This window comes from Urocitellus parryii, chromosome 3, assembly GCF_045843805.1.
Source record: "Urocitellus parryii isolate mUroPar1 chromosome 3, mUroPar1.hap1, whole genome shotgun sequence".
In the NCBI taxonomy this organism is placed as follows: Eukaryota; Metazoa; Chordata; class Mammalia; order Rodentia; family Sciuridae; genus Urocitellus; species Urocitellus parryii.
The window spans coordinates 156,812,088-156,828,999 of record NC_135533.1 but is presented as its reverse complement, the minus strand read 5'-3'; the positions used below and the strand labels follow the sequence as shown (position 1 = coordinate 156,828,999).

Below are 16,912 nucleotides of genomic sequence, written 5' to 3'. Positions count from 1 at the left end.
CATACTTTCAGACCCACTGTTATCCCTGGAATGAGCTCAGCAACTGCATTGTAAGGGGCACCTCAGCAGATGATTGAATTTCATTCAGAGAGCCATTACATAGGTATTACAAGGCATTTGTGTGGACCCACCAGCTATACTTTTGCCTCTATCGCCTCTCTCTGCCGGGAATGCCCATCTCTCAGCCTCCTCTTACAGCTTGGGTTCCTTGGGGAAGTCATCTTGCACCCAAGGACCACCAGCACATATCTCAGACCCAACCAACTCTTGTTATTTTGTGACTACATCTTCACCTCTGGTCACTGCAGCCCTGCAACACTTGCCAAGTTGATGCTTACAGAACGTGCTTTCAAAAATGAACTAGATCTTCGAGATTTAAAAAAATAAGAATGATGTAAATAATTGGGATATCCGCTACAGCCAAGCACATGGCTGTGTAGCCCAGGACGCCAGTCAGACACTAGCTGACTACACCAGTCTGCCTTGGTCACTGTGGGTCTCTTGGAACACATTTCCCGCCCTGCCTTTCTTCGTGTCACCGCCTCTGGCTATTATTGGCTATTGAACTCAAACGTCCTGTTTATTGGCACTTCTCAGGAAGTATTTGGTAAGAGTTGCACTTTCTTGGAGTTCATTGGTTCTTCAATGTGTCAGTTACGTATACTGTGTTCTCCTCAGTTTTCATTGGGTGGTGGGCGGATGCACTGTGGCTTGGCAGTAGATTCAATATGGCCGAAGGCAACAACTGGATGGTAAATGTGGTGGGCGACAAGGGTCCGCGGGGGTCTGGTCCGACTAGGAAAGTAGATTAGCAGGGCGAGGACTGGACGGGATCAGGGGCGTGGAGCGTGTCCGCAGAGCCCGGCTCAGACGCCATCTCTCACCTCAGCCTCCGCGACCCTGTGAGGCCTACCAAGCTGAGTGGAAGCTCTGTCGCAGCGCCCGGAACTTCCTGCATCACTACTATGTCCACGGGGAGCTCCCGACCTGCGACCAGTGGCTGCGCGACCTGACCAGTTGTCGCGACTGGGAGGAACGCCATAGCACCGAGGCCCAGGTGCGCTGGGAGAGGTCTGGGTGGAGTGCGGTGTGGAGCCCCCAGGCCCTGGGCATTTTGCAGGCCATTACTGGAGTCCCTCCCCTCACTTATTTTGAAAAATATCCCAAATTAGTGTTATGTGATTTTCGGAGGGCGTTAAGAACAAAAAAGGAAACAAATATAGTTTGGAGAGAGGAGGGCCGACCTTCCAGTCTACAGCAGACCCGTAGAGCTTGTGATACTGCTGTTCCTGATTTCAGAGCCTTCACTTAACCCCAAGGGCACGACTTAGGAAAAGAAAATAGACTCAGGTGCCCTGAGGAGAGGGTGGGCTGTAGAGGACTGGAGATGTGGTTGAGTACCAGGGACCTGAGGGGCCTTGAAAAAGACTTCAGAGACTAGTGTCCAGTTTAAAAGAGAAGCATAATATTGTATAATTTTTAAAAGATCAGTCTGGCTGCCGGGGTGCAGAGAGTATATATCTTAGAGGACCAGGGAGATAGTAAAGAAGTGGTTCTAGATGTCTGTTGGGCAGACAGTTATCATGTTGAAGGCTCTTTGGGATCCACGGGGAGTGCCAGGGAACATAGAAGGGAGCCAACACCACCAGCCAGGAGCTTCAGTGTTGTTAAATATTCTGAAACAAACTGACGTGGAAACCAAGCTGCTATAATAAAATGATGACAAGTGCACAATAAGTGAAAGTCAAAAACATGGGAGAAAGCTTGTAGTTTGTATGTTATCTACATAAACTCTTACACATGTCAATATGAAAACAGACATGATTGCAGAACAGAAAAATGGACAAAAGGTACAAAGAAGCAATTATTGAAAAAGAAAACCAAGCTAGGCATCATGGCGAACACCTGTAATCCCAGTGACTCTGGAGGCTAAGACAGGAAGATTGCAAGTTCAAGGCCAGCTTTAGCAACTTAGCTAGGCCCTTAGCAACTTAGTGAGACCATGTCTCAAAATAATAAAAAGGACTGGGGATATAGCTCAAGTGGTACTGGGGATTGAACTCAGGGGCACTCGACCACTAAGCCACATCCCCAGCCCTATTTTGTATTTTATTTAGAGACAGGGTATCACTGAGTTGCTTAGGGCCTCACCATTGCTGAGGCTAGCTTTGAACTCATGATCCTCCTGTCTCAGCCTCCTGAGCCACTGTGTTCACTGTGTGTTCTATCCCTAGTACAGAAAGAAAGAAAGAAAACCAAGCCAAGTGTGGTGGTACAGACCTGTAATCCTAGGGATTTAGGAGGCTGAGGCAGTAGGATTACAAGTTTAAGGCTGGCCTCCACAATCAATAAGACCCTCTCTCAAAAAATAAAAGTGACTGGGGAGGGTAGCTCAGTGATTGAGTGCCACTGGGTTTAAGGGTTTAATCACCACTACCACAAAAAAAAAAAAAAAAAAGAAGACAAGCAAATGGCCAGACTGAAGTAAAAATGGCAGATTTGTTAGCCCAGTGGAAAGTGTTAGTTTTTAGAGTCTGGGGGCACTCATGCAGTTTTGTTGGGAGTGTCTAGTTTTCTGATTGTTTAAGCATCAAATGCACACCTTTTGAACATTTATTGTTACTTTTGGAAGCTTATCCTAGGGGTGTAATTAAACAGTAGTGCTCAGTTAAAACTTAAAAATGTTCACTGTATCAGTGTTTATGATAATACAGAAAATAAAAATAAGTTTCATTAATAGACACTTAATCAGATAACTTTTTCCACATGGGAAGAACTGCACAGCAGTTAAAAAGAATAGATAGCAGCCAAGTGCGGTGGTGCACGCCTGTAATCCCAGTGGCTCAGGAGGCTGAGGCAGGAGGATCATGAGTTCAAAGCTAGCCTCAGCAATGGTGAGGCCCTAAGCAACTCAGTTATACCCTGTCTCTAAATAAAATACAAAATAGGGCTAGGGATGTGGCTTAGTGGTCGAGTGCCCCTGAGTTCAATCCCAGTACCAAAAAAACCAAAAAAAGGATAGATAGCAATACCTGGGCATGCCTACAGTATACAAGATTTTGTTTAGTGAAAAAAGTAAGAAGTAGATTAGATAGCAGATTATTCTATTTTAAGAGAAACATACAATAGCCTTAAAACTTGGGATTAAGAAGGTTTTGGGGAGGCTGTTAACTGCTACAGTAAGAATAGCGATTTGGGGTCTTTCATATTCTGTGCATTTCTGATACACCCCTCACCACCCCCCACCCTTACAGTACTGGGGATTGACCCCAGGGCCTAAGGCATGCTGGGCAAGCACTCTACCACGGAACTACATTCCCAGCCCCTTCTGATTGCTGTGTGTGTGTGTGTGTGTGTGTGTGTGTGTGTGTGTGTGTGTGTGTTGCTGGGGATTGAACCCACATGTGAGGGAAGCACTCTTCCAACAGCTATATCCCCAGACCCCTTCTGATTGCTTTTTAAACAATAAAATAAAAATGTTTTATTTGAGGAATTGGGGATATAGCTCAGAGGTAAAGGACACTTGCCTAGCACTGGGTTCAATCCCTAGCATTAAAAAAATATTTTGAGACAAAAAAGCTTGAATAAAGACAGATAAATAGATTAAAAATTATACGTGTAAAGAGGCCTGCATAGCACAAGAACTCACTCAACTTTGTAATATGCTGCCCTTTGTCTGTCTTGGGGTTAGTGGCTGAGAGAATCTGGTGGGTTGAGGTACCTGTTATAAACAGCCTCACCCAGTGGTCTGTCGTATATTTCCTCCCCACAGTGGCTATTCCCACCTAGAGCCTCCACCCTCAGACTTAACAAGTGAAGTAGTTGTCCCAGACTTACCAGGCCAGCCAAAGCCATCTGATCCTGAGGCCCAGGACAAGACATCTTAAAATTCCTCAATTGCCAGACATGGTGATACATGCCTATAATTCCAGCCACTTGGGAGGCTGAGGCAGAAGGATCATAAGTTTAAGGTGAGCCTCAAGAAACTTAGCAAGAACTTGCTCCCCAAAACCAAAAAGGGCTAGAGGTGTACCTCAGTTGTAGAGTCCTTGCCTAGCATGTGCCAGGCTCTGGGTTCACTCCCTAGTACTGCAAAAAAAAATTTAAAAAGTTAAGCAAGCTATAAAAGTCCTTAAATCAGAATGATCTACACAGTTTTCCACAGTAATTTATGAGAAAGAATGGTCTAGATATGTGTGCTAATATGGAACATCATTAAGATTTCTTGGGTGGAAGCCATTGAGCTATGAAACTGCATACTCTATTCTTCCATTTGTCCATCAATGTTTAGGAGGGTGCTGGAGGAGGTGGGTGGTACCAGGGCCATGTGACAATTTTTGAGTCCCTGGAACTCAGCCATGAGGCAGAGAGTGATCTAGAATCTTCTTTGCACAGCGATCCCTCTGTGAGAGTGAGCGGGCACGTGTCCAGGCTGCACAGAAGAACACCCTGGTGTGGGCCCTGAGGCAGAGCCCTCCTGCTGACTGGCACCTTCCTCTGCTGCAGGAAAAAAATGAGTGACAAGCATCCCTCTCCTTGGCCTGTGCAGCTTCCTCAAGTCTGTTTCAAGTGGAGCTGACACACAGCCCTAAGAACTGTGACCAGCCCAAACCATCTAATGGGAGGGACCCCCTTGAGTCTCCACTCAACCTGTTACACAGAACTGGACATCTGTAGCTCTAACCTGCTTGTCTCTCACCAGCATCAGGGTATCTACCACCACAATGCACTGAAAGACTATTACCCTCTCTATACAGATTATGGGAAGCCAAGTATTGTGGCAGGTACCTGTGAGCAGTGAGGCCAGACTTACTAAAGCCTACCCCAGGGATAAGTCTCTGGGTTATAGGATTCTCAGGATAACTTGAGTGAGAACCCTGACAAGTGTGGACACTTGGTTAAGTCAGAATGAGGTGGCTAAACAGTTGTACTTCTATGAACTACTCTCCTTGTCATTGGGAAATAGACTACCACATCCCAGGCTTTATGATTACGTATTGCAACCTTTGACATCCAAGCATGCTCAATTCCACTGCAGATGCAGGTGGGGTGTGACAAGCAGGCAGGAGCTCACTGGCTCCTCTGCACTAGGAAACTTCATGGAAGGCTCCCAAGGAGGCCCTTGGAGATTTTTTTTAAGAAGTGCACATAGGAATAGGAAACAACCTTGCAAAAATTCATGGAATATTGGTGTTAAAAACACAAATACAAAAGGGCTGGGTCTTTTATTTTAAGGCTGATAAGTTTTCTTCAAATAGTTTCTATTGTAATTTAAGGGAAAGACAAACATTAAACATCAATATATGAGTCTTGGGGTGGACATGTCAAATATATGCATATGAACACCAAGAGCACTAATGTTTTTTTTTTTTTAGAAGTTTATTACTAAATAAGGTGGTTTAGCACCTTGTGGCTGTGTAACTGGCTCCAAGTGCAATGCTGAGGACCACTTTGGGTATGTGTTCAGCACTCTCTCCTATCCTTTCCTGGATATGGGCAGTGGGTTAAATATCTTTCGATTTGTTCTTTGAAACAAAATAAGTGATCATTTCAGAAAGGCATACATTAACAAATAAAATTTCCAAGTGTGTTTTCCGTACTCATGTAAATGGTGAGGGGGGTATGTGCTCACAGGATCTCAAAAGCAGAGGAGTGAAGAGAAGTCAGAGTTTCCCCACCATAGCGGGATAGCCTTGATGTGACTAAGCTAAGCAGGGAGAATCCAGCCTGAATGTGGCTGTATTAATGACATACATTTCCAGCTAATGAAGTCAGAGAAGGCAGCAGCTAAAGATCTATAAGAGTTTTTCTCAAACACAGGGAAAAGGCATCTGAATTTTGGATTCTGCATTTTTTAAAAATACTTACTTTTTAGTTGTAGTTGGACACAACACCTTTATTTTATTGATTTTATGTGGTGCTGAAGATCGAACCCAGGGCCTCACACATGGTAGGCGAGAGCTGTAGCTCTACCTCTGAGCCACAACCCCAGCCCTGGATTCTGCATTTTATACCCGAAATTGTATCATCTACCTTGGAGGGGGGTGGGGCTGGACATGCAAGTAAAGCTTAAGGGAACCCTCCCCCATATGCACCAGTCCATGAAGGACTCCTCCCACTACAGCTACGCACCCTGCCACCTGGTTTTTCAGACCTGTGTGCATTGTGGAGCTATGTGCACAAAAGATATTCTGGTTTTTGTTCTTTTCTATCTGAATATTCAGGTCCTCCTCCTGCACTGCTACTGTTGCATTTTGTCTGTCTTCCTCTACTGAACAAGTTCTACATAAACAAATAATCTCTGCACAGAATGTTCTTGCCTGTGTTTGTGTGTGTTTGATATGTAACACAGGGCCTCAGGCCTAGCCAAGACTGCAGTCTTGAAACTGATAAGTTTCCTTCAAATAATTTGTATTGCAGTTTGAAGAAAGAACAAACATCAACAAATATGAGTCTTGGGTTGGGGGAGTAGTTTAATGGTAGAACATTTGCGCAGCATTCACAAAGCCCTATTTTCCATCTCCAACACTGCAGTAAGAGTCTAAAATGAGCCAGACACAGTGGCACTCACCTGTAAACGAAGCAACTGGGGAGGCTGAGGCATGAGGATTTCAAGTTTGAAGCCAGCACGGGCAATTTCGCCAGAACTTGTCTTAAGACAGTGCTGGGGCTGGATGTGGGTGGTGCATACCTGTAATCCCAGTGGCTTGGGAAGCTAAGGCAGGAAGAACAGAGTTCAAACCCAGTGATCAGGGGCCTGGTTGGAATTCTCAGGTTGGTGGGTAGCCACAGACCTGACCTGACTTGCTTTCTACAGAGACCTTTGGCTACTACTGCACAGATAGGGACTGGAGTGAACTTGCCCAACATGGACAGATCAGTTGTCTACTGTAGTAGGACAGGCAAAAGGTTAACAATAGCTCAGACCTCAGAGGTAGCAGTGGAGGTCAAGGGAACCAGTTACATTTGTTATTTGACTCAGAGGTAGAGCCAAAGAACTTAGAATCCTTATGCTATACTTTTATTCAGGGCTGGTAAGAATTACAAAAGTAAACCACATACTAGAAGAATCCAGAAATAAACTCTTGCATATATAGCAAAACAATTTTTGATAAAATGATTCAATAGGGAAAGGACTGGCAAAACTGGTCCGTATTGAATAAAGCTGGATCTTATTAAAAGTTAACTCAGTTGGTGGACACCAGTAATCTGAGGAACTTGAGAGGCTGAGACAAGATTGCAGGTTTGAGACCACCCCTGCAATTCGGTGAGAATCTGTCTCAAAATAAAATGGGCTGGAGCCTGGTGTGGTGGCACACACCTATAATCCCAGCAGTTTAGGAGGCTGAGGCAGGAGGATCACAGGTTCAAAGCTAGCCTCTGCAACTTAGTAAGAGCTGGGTGTGGTGGCATATGCCTATAATACCAGCCGCTCAGAGGCTAAGGCAGGAGGATTGGAGGTTCAAAGCTAGCCTCAGTAAAGGTGAAGTGTTAAGTAACTCGGTGAGATCCTGTGTCTCAATAAAATACAATAATCTCAATAAAATAAAATAGTTAAGCACCCTCAATTCAAACCCTGGCACCCATAAAAAGGCTGGAGGGAGCTATGTAGTTCAGTGCTTGCGTGGCGTGTGCAAGGATTCTCCCCCCTTTAAAAAAAAGAAAATCACAAAGTAAAAAGGCAACACACAGAATGGGAGAAAATAGTTTCAAATCATTTATTTGATAAGGAATTAATCGAATATATAAAGCTGAATGTGAAAAATAATTCAAAAATGGACAAAGGACTTGAACGGATGTCTCTCTAAAGAAAATGTAAAAATGGAAAATAAACACCTGAAAAGATGTTCAACACCATTAGGAAATGTAGGATGGCTACTGTTAAAAACGTAAAAAACAAGTGTCAGTGAGCTCTGGTGCACTATGTGGAGGGAATGTATAATTGCTCAGCCTCAAAGGAAAGCAGTATGGGTTTCCACAAAATATTAGACATAGAATTATCAAAGAGTCCAGAGGTTCCACTTCTAGGTATACACCCCAAAGAATTGAAAGCTGAGTCTCAAAAGAGATAGCATAGCAGCATTATTCTTTATAGCTAAAATATGGAAGCTGTCAAGCACAGTGGTGCACTCTGGTAATCCTAGTGATGCAGGAAGCTGATGCAGGAGGAATGCAAGTTTGAGGCCAGCCTCAGCAATTTAGGGAGAGTCTGTCTCCAGAAATAAAAAGAGTTGGGAGTAGTGTAGCATGCCTGTAATCCCAGCAGCTTAGGAGCTGAGGCAGGAGGATGGTGAGTTCAAAACCAGCCTCAGCAACTTAGTGAGGCCCTAAGCAACTCAGTGAGTCCCTATCTCTAATAAAATATAAAAAGGGGCTGGGGATGTGGCTCAGTGGTTAAGTGCCCCTGGGTTCAGTTCCTGGTACCAAAAAATAAAATAAAAAAGGACTGGGGATGTAGCTCAGTGGTAAAGCACCCTTGTGATCAATCTCTAGTTCCACAAATAAATTTTTAAAAATCAAATGTGAAAGCAACCCAAGCGTTGATCAACAGAAGAATGGATGATCAAAATGTGGTACATCCATAAAATGGAATATTAATTCAGTCTTAAAAAGAAAAAAAAAACAAATTTTGACGCATGCTACAACACAGATGAACCTCTAGGACATTATGCTTAGTGAAGTAAGTCAGTCACAAAAGACAAACACTTATGATTCTACTTATATGATCTTAGGATTTCTAGGTTCTAGAACGGTTGAGAAAATAAGCATTTGTTGTTTAAGCCACCCAGTTTGTGGAATTTTATTATGGCAGTCCAAGCTAACTTAACTTATTCACCATTCCAGATCAGTAATAGTGAATAATAATGCTGTGAGCCCTTGGCTTCAGCTAGCCTCACATATTTTTATAGGGCACAGGAGCTTTAGCTAATGTGTCATGGCCTCACACCTCTTGAAGGACAGAGCAGCTTTAACTAAGGTGTCCCTGGTTTGCTCTACCTTCTACAGCTTCACTCCCCAACTTAAAACCCTAAAGATGGCTGGGCACAGTGGTACACATCTGAAATCTTCAGAATTTGGGAGGCTGAGGCAGGTCAGCAAGTTCAAGGCTACCAGTGCAACTTAGATCCTGTCTCTAAATTAAAAAAAAAAAAAAAAAAAGGCTGGAGATATGGCTCGATAATAGAGTGCAAACCAGTACATGCCTACCCCCCACCCCAAAAAGAAAAAAACTCAAAAAGTTGGCTTTCCTGTCTGTCCTACTGTGAAGATCCTACATCTGGTGTACTTTTTTCCAGTTAACAAAATCCTATATATCCTTCACCTCCACACCTCTGGGTTACTTTGTGCTTCTACAAGTGGTATTTTGACTATAAAATTGTCTTTTTTTTTTTTTTTTTTTTTGCCCTCTAGTATTGGGATTAAAGTCCCTGGGATTAAAGGCCTGAGTCACTATGCCCAGTTGGAATCTTCCTTTTTACTCGTATTTTTTTCCCACTGGAAGGTAGAGGTTGATGTCTTTGTCATCTTCGTTCCAGTACCTGGCATAGCAGTATCTCTCACTCCCATCCATCAGATGAATTAATTTTGACAGAGGCTTTTGATTAAATTTTTATTTATTACCAGCATGTTCAATCTTGTGGAAAAGAGCCCTCATACTCCTAGGGGCAGATTGGTTTAAGAACAGCTGTGTTGAGCTTTATCTCTTGAATTCTACCTGTGTGTATATCTTGGTGATGTCATTGTACCTGCCTTCAGGGGGCTGGTAGTTAGAGATTGGTGGTGTGTAATTCGGCCCTTCCCTCTCAAAGGGGAACAGGCTGAGGTTTCGCTTGATGGCCTCAGTGTAGAGCTCTAGGGACTCAAGTTTCAGTTCCTGTAGAGCTTCTTGCTGGGCCTCTAGCATAGCTCTGATGGCATCCCTCTCCATCTGATGCTCTTGCTGCTTGTATAGGGACCACCTCTTCAGAAGCAGAGCTCTCCGCTCACTTTCCTCAAAGGGAAGCTCCACCTGAGGCCGTTGTCTGTGAATGCACAAGTTCAAAAGTGTGAGGCTGGGAAGTACTGACTTCATTGGCAAGGCACATGACCCAATCATCCCCCTGGCTAGGCACAGACAGGAATTAGAAAAGAAAAGTTAAAAGTTTGGGACAAAGGAAGAAGTGTAATATTGAATGTGGTGCCAGCTGCAATGGATGCTAGAAGCCAAAGTTTTTTGTATACTCTGAGAAAACTGGTATTACTTTCTCAGCTCCAGGCAACACCCTTTAGTGAGTGATGTTACTAGAGAAAAATGAAATGAAAGCCAAAATCCCAGGGAGAGTCTTAATACAGCTTTGTGACACCTGCTATTTTCCACTTGCATGGCAAGGTGCTGCTCTAGGAATTGTGCACACTTTTCAAGAAAAGCAGCAAAAGTTGCAAACCCTGCATACAACACAGTTGCAACATATACCAACTACTGAGCATTTGCATGATAAACAAAAAGCTGAGGGTTTTCTATTGTGGGGATGGGGCAAGGGCTGCAGACCCAAGGCCCACGTCAGAAATCACAGCCAATATTCAAGGGGGAAAAAAAAACATGAATCTTGCATTAGTACCGATGCAAATTTGTTTGAGCATCTGCACTGGACTTATCAAACAATTGTTTGATTTACTTTCCCATCCTTAGCCATAGAAGGGCACAAATCAGATAAGTGTTCTCCAATTCCCAAAAGGCACAATCAAGGAAATAAGGGCTCAAAAAGGGCCAACTTGACTCAAACATACTGACCCATTCTGATGACAGGCATGAACTTCAAAATGAAATTAATGGAATTCCTTCCCCAACCCCCCAGGACTTTAAGTCCAGAGGAGAACCTTTACCTTGATTTATCCAAGAACCTCACAGGGGTAATAAAATCTTCAATAGGAATTAACTCTTGGCTAGCCTTTTCCAGTTTTCGGATCCTCTTTTTCAAACGGTCCTTTGCTGCTTGATCTTTTTTGGGATCTACCTTCTTCTTCTTTCGCAGAGGTTCTGCTCTAGTGGATAAAAAGCAAATGTTAAATGTTTTCCTCATCCATCTCATGAGAGATACAATGATAAGTGAAGTGCCTCATATTTGTACTCTGGGGAAAAAAGTTGTGCATGTTTCTTATCCTATGAACTCGGTGGCATAGAGTGGCAGTTCCATCCCGGTGTCCTTGTGAGAACAGATATGGGTGCCAGGAATAGGTATGAAATCATGGTTGGGTGTCAGGAGTAAACTAAAGTGAAGTGTTCATTTTTAATCTTAGGATTCCAGTGTGCCATAGGACTGCACTGAAAAGTGAAAATACCAAACTGATAGAAGCTCATTATTCACATTTTAAATGGATTTATGATTTATTAAAATACTTTAGGGAGGCTGGAAGATGTGGCTCAAGCCTTAGTGCAATCACCTGGCATGCGCACAGCGCTGGGTTTGATCCTCAGCACCACATACAAATAAAGATGTTGTGTCCCCCGAAAACTAAAAATAAAAAAATATTAAAAAATTCTCTCTCTTAAAAAAAAATACTTTAGGACTAAGAAAAGACAACATAGTAAAAGTGACTGGTATATTCACTTATCAGTATTTCTTTTTTTTAATATTTATTTTTTAGTTTTAGGTGGACACAATATCTTTTTTATTTTTACGTGGTGTTGAGGATGGAACCTAGTGCCCTACGCATGCCAGGCAGGCACGCTACCGCTTCAGCCACATCCCCAGGCCGAGTATTTCTTAACACTATTCCCATCTTTGAGCTTTGGCAAAAGTCTGTTATTAGGAACACATCTTCCAGTCATAACTTACTATTAAAAATAACCAAATCCTAGCCAGGTTCTGTGGGGCAGGCCTGTAATCCCAGTGGGCAACTTAGCAAGACCCTCTCTCAAAATAGAAAACAAAAATGGCTGGGGAGGTAGCTCAGTGTAAAGCATCCCCAGATTTAATCACCAGTACCAAAGGGGGGAAAACTGAATAAAGTCCCTGGATAGGGCCTAAGAGTCCAAGATGGAAATACCTTTAGGCTTCGAACCTCCTGGTACCCAGGGAGTCAGAATGAGTAGGAGAGGAAGGCCCATGGACAAACAAGCTGTGTCCTTGGCTAATTGATATTTATTCAAAATACTTTTACAATTAATTTTTTAAAAATTAATCAATAGCAAAATATGGGACAGAGCCTGTTGACAGGCAGCTGCCCAAATTTAACTATGAAAAGCTGTGTAGTGAATTTTGCAAGCCAAATGTGGAGCAGTCTTACTTTATTCTGGTCACATGCACCTCTGTTTTTGCCCACACCCGCAAAGAGGTCCCGGCCGCGGTTGAATTTTACCTCATGGGAATGAGTTCCCAGAAGGACAACAATGAAGCTCTCTGGTGGGTGTCTCTGACCTGTGTCTTCCAAGAAAGCCTGAAGGAGACAAGGTGTATATAAATATCTAATTTTTTCCCCGCTGCACAGGAAAAGAAAATGCGCACACGCACAAAACTTGCATCCGCTAAACCTGGAGCTTTTTTAAAAATACTAGATATTACAAATAGGTCAATCTGGGGATTTTTCAAAATCTCCGGCTTCACTATAGACATGATCAGCTGACTCAGCCCTGACATATCTGTGGACAAGGGAGATAGGGAGGGAGCGCAGAAATCCCTGCCGCCGAGATCCCGCACATGCCCAGAGCGCCCCGTGACCATGCCAGAGCCCAAACTCACCGGCTTAGAGGACCCAGAGCCTGCATCCCACATAGCCGCGCCACAGCCGCCATGGCTTGTTTTGCTGCCGACTGGCGGACAGCTTCCGGGCGCCCCCACCTTGGCTGTCCGGCCGGCTGAGCCAAGGACAGAGGTCCAGTAGGCTCACTTCACCGTTCCGGCCTCTAGAGACTGGGCTCGAGCCTGGCCCCGCCCCGACGCAGTCCCGCCCACAGCGTCCTTAGAGCGGGCCGCAAGCTGCGGGCGTCTTTCACTTCGCGGTGCGTGGGGTCCTTCCTTCCGCTTTTTTTCCACGGCTGTGAGCCCGCTCCTATGGCAGGCCTAATAACGGCCGCCCGCTGCTTAGGATGTTTGGCGTGTGTCCCAGCGAAGGTCTGGTCCTTCTGGGCAGCCAGAATGGCCGAGAGGGCGTCACTCTGCTCTACCCGGTCCAAGTGTCCGCGTCTGTGAAAATGATCCCGATCTTCCAATAAACGCGCCTTCCTGGGCCTCTCCCGCCACCCTCCCCGGAACTGGGTCCTTTCTCGCATTCGTTCAAATTCCCGGCTGCGACCGTCAGGTGGTTGCATCCCAGCGCCTGCACGGGGACTGGCTCTCGCTAGATGCCCAATAGCGCCGGGGCGAATAGTGTTGATGAATGACATAACCTAATTAATTAGTCGAACTCGGAACCAGCCGGGGAGACCTGGTGACAAGCTATTAGAACACTCAGGCTCAGCCTAGCTCTCTGGATCGCCAGGCCGGCCGGGTTGCAACTCTAGGCTCTGTTAGGCCACTGCTGCCCGGGTCGCCCCGCCCTTGGTCAGCGACAGCATCACGCTTGACCCAAAGCGGAGCCGCCTTAAGCTGCCCTTGCCTGCCGTAGAGCTCGGTCGGCCCTGTCCGCGTGGGGAGCGGTTTCCCGCCGGGGCGATTTGGCAGGTGCGCGCCGTGACTTCCGGCGTTGCCCGGGAGCCGCGGGAGGAGGAGCGGCGCAGGGGATGCGGCTGTGGTGGCGGCGGCGGCGGCCAGGCGCGGGGGGCGGCAGTGGCGGCGGCGGGGGGCGCGGGCCGGCTATGGCGCGGCGGCGCTGAGGGTGCGAGGCGGGCGGCGGCCGGAGGGTGGGCGGCGCGGGAGGAAACTACGGCGGTGGCTCCATGGCCCGGGCGCGCTGAGGGACGCGGCTCTCGCCTCAGCCCGGCGGCAGCCGAACAATGAAGCTCTTGAAGCCAACCTGGGTCAACCACAATGGTGAGTGATCGCAGGGGTCGCAGGAGGCAGAGTCTGGAGTGGGTTTGGGATCCATTGTCGAGTTGGGGCCTCTTACAGGCCCTACCCACTTCGTCCCAGACGCCCAGTGCCGGTGCCATAGCTGCGGAGCCGGCGGGAGTAGACTTTTTCCGCCCAGGAGGCTGGCAAACCTGGGCACGTGCTCTGAGCTGGCTGCAGCCAAATCCGCCTTCTCCCCAAGCATTGACACTGACTCCTGCGCCGCTCATCCCTCATCCGTAGAGGGGCCGCGGCCTGGTTTACTCGCTGGAGTTGGCCTGAGTTCCGGCCAGGTCCTGCCCTCGTCTGCACTAGCTAGTATGTGCTTAGATGGTCCTGAGTGTGAAACCCGGGCGCTATACCTTTCGTGGCCTTTCAGTGGTGGGGTGAAAAACTAGAATCTTCAGGAAGGGTTGTTATTGCCCTTGCTGAGCCCTGGAGCTGGTGACAGTGCCCTCACTCGGGAGCCTGTGGTCCTGGAATAGGAAGGCTTAGGCCCAAGTCCCATGGAGGATTATGAAGGAACTACCTTTATTGCTTAGCTGGGATATTAGGGTGAATAGGATTGGGGCCAGTAGGACACAGGTGTGCTCTGGAGAAGGACTTTCTTAGGTTTTCTTAGTGGCAGCTCCAAAGCATATGGTGGGAAACAGACTCATCCACCCTTGCTGAGACTTGACTGTGATACAGAGAGGCTAGCAGTAACCAGCAGTGTTGTCCTAGTTCTGCCAGGAGTTAGTCTTTGCTCCCTGGAGAGAGGAAGAGAGGACCCCCACCCCACCTCATTCCCCATGACTGTACTGGCATTCCAGGAAGGCATCTCCAGGCAAAGGTATCCCCCCTCCCTTGAGGCAGATCACCCTGCTGCCCTCTTGTTTCTTACTTCTACTTGGCAGTGTGACTAAAGGGAGCTTCAGTTTTAAAACAAGAGAAGTGGATGCTCTTGCCTTTATTTACATATGTAGCTTTGGCATTTTGAATTTGATCCCAGAATGCTCAATTTCTACAAACAAACTTAATTCAACATGTCTTAACCTTCTTTCAATCAGAAGTGCCCTCTCCTTCCATTGTGTAATACCTTCCCCATTTTTCAGGAATCAGATGGTTTCTTTTTGAAACCATTTCTGCCCAAGTTATTTCATTAGATGTTCTTTACAACTATCCCTGTGCTTTGCCTGTTTGGAAATTATGCTTGTACTTTCCACAGATCCAGGGCAAGGACTGCCTCACTTCCCTATGTATTCCCTGATAAACTCAGCAATGCTTTCCATATAATGGTATATGGTAAATGTTGGATAAAACAGGTAAGAAAGCTGAGGTTTCCATAATTTATGAAGATGCAGTTAGGTTTACTGTAAGTGAAAACAAAAGCCCTGAGCCTTAGTTTCCATTATCTTTTTGATCTCCAAAAGCATTTCCTGATGTATAGGGTATAGATCTTTCTCTGAAAAACTGGGCAGTTATTGAATTATATTGCTTGGAATCAGTAAAGGAGACATTTTATTATGAATTAGTTTGCTCTGTAAATGAAGGTGCAAAGAAGTTTTTTATTTTAAAATGCTTTGCCTAAATACATTTGTTATGTAGCCTACCTTCTCCAGTCTCTTCTTCCTTCTGTCATATAACTTTCTTTTTGTTAAGCTCCTTTGTAGGACAAAAGTGTTACACTGTGTAAACATAATTATGTCAATATGCTTAAATGATTATCTAGGTACAAAGGAGTGAGAGTCTGCAACCAGGTCAGCAGTCAAATGTACCAGCCTGGCAGAGCAGAGAGAGTGATGAGCCCTGAGTCTGGGACCCTTCTAGAATGGAGTGTGATGGTTTCTGCTCTATGCACTTCACAGTATAATTGTGAAGTTCAGCTGGAAACAGAGATGATAAGAACTTTTTCCAGACCATAAAATGCCTTAGAAAACTTAAGAGATAATAATAATAAAATATATCAAGACTGACCGAATGGGATTTAACTTTTTTTTTTTTTTTTTTTGGTACCAAAGATTGAACTCAGAGGCACTTAATCACTGAGCCATGTCCTCAGCCCGTTTTATTTTTTATTTTGAGACAAGGTCTCACTAAATTGCTGAGGCTGGCTTCAGACTTGTGATCCGCCTGCCTTAGCCTCCTGAATCTCTCCGATTACAGATTTGTTTCACCAGGAAAATGATGACCAAAGTATGCCAACAAACACTCAGCAGATTTAACATCTTTTAAACATGTTCTTTGTCAAATTTTCTTTCTTTTAAAATCTCCTAAAATGAACCTTGGCCTCGGCATCGTGGAATAGCCAGGGGGGCTGTCGGGTAAAATTACCACTATCTTGGAGGAAATTATGTTGGTCTGAATCACTAATGAGCAGGCCTATAAAGATAATAGTGAGTAGTGGATTCTCATTCAGAGCCTGAGTGGTAGGTAGTGGCCATTAAAATCATGCTTACTTTGGATGAAAAAACAAAAGCCATGTTGCATTTTCATTGCACTTTCTGGCTACCTCATTCTTCATACTTGTTTCCTCTTTCATGTAGCATGAACACACTTTGTTGTCTGAGTCCAACAGGGAAAGGAAAAGACAGCTCAGCATTTTTCCCTGGAGTGGCAAGGGATCCAGACAAGGTACAGAGGGCAGCTAGAATAGGTGATGCTAGAGGAGGGAGAAGTGTTTGTTGGCATACTTTGGTCGTCATTTTCCTGGCTGATAGTAAAGAAACCCCTAAGGTAGTGTTTTTCAACCTTAGCACTATTGACATTTTGGGACATGTAACTGTTGTGGGATGCTGAGCAATATCCCTGGCCTCTACACACTAGATTCCTGGAGTGCCCTCCACCACTACCCTGTAGTAAACCTTCTCTGGCATTTGGAACTAAGTGCTTCTGGCATTAATTGGTAGAGGATAGGTCTGCTGCTAAGCATCCTACAGCCTACGGGATAGCCCCAATACAAAGGA

The 16,912-nt window shown here is 45.3% G+C and overlaps 3 protein-coding genes across 4 annotated transcripts in view; 2 read left to right on the top strand and 1 right to left on the bottom strand.

Annotated features, from left to right (window-relative positions):
* The first annotated feature begins 723 nt into the window (after positions 1-723).
* Positions 724-6,299, top strand: C3H22orf39 (chromosome 3 C22orf39 homolog). The gene is made up of 3 exons (XM_026401725.2): positions 724-752; positions 890-1,057; positions 4,396-6,299. The coding sequence occupies exons 1-3, from the start codon at positions 729-731 to the stop codon at positions 4,519-4,521; spliced, it is 318 nt and encodes a 105-aa protein (XP_026257510.1). The 5' UTR covers positions 724-728; the 3' UTR covers positions 4,522-6,299.
* Positions 6,300-9,596: 3,297 nt separating this feature from the next.
* Positions 9,597-12,886, bottom strand: Mrpl40 (mitochondrial ribosomal protein L40). The gene is made up of 4 exons (XM_026401726.2): positions 12,720-12,886; positions 12,340-12,417; positions 10,864-11,022; positions 9,597-10,022 (listed from the first exon to the last, which is right to left on the bottom strand). Exons 1-4 carry the CDS (start codon positions 12,770-12,772, stop codon positions 9,698-9,700), a joined length of 615 nt encoding a protein of 204 aa, XP_026257511.2. The 5' UTR covers positions 12,773-12,886; the 3' UTR covers positions 9,597-9,697.
* A 944-nt stretch (positions 12,887-13,830) lies between these two features.
* Positions 13,831-16,912, top strand: part of Hira (histone cell cycle regulator) — a 97,131-nt gene continuing 94,049 nt past the window's right edge. For both annotated transcript variants that reach the window (XM_026401714.2, XM_026401715.2), the window contains exon 1: positions 13,831-13,949. In XM_026401714.2, coding sequence (XP_026257499.1) covers positions 13,913-13,949 — 37 coding nt within the window. In that variant the 5' untranslated portion in view covers positions 13,831-13,912. The remainder of the gene's footprint in view (positions 13,950-16,912) is intronic.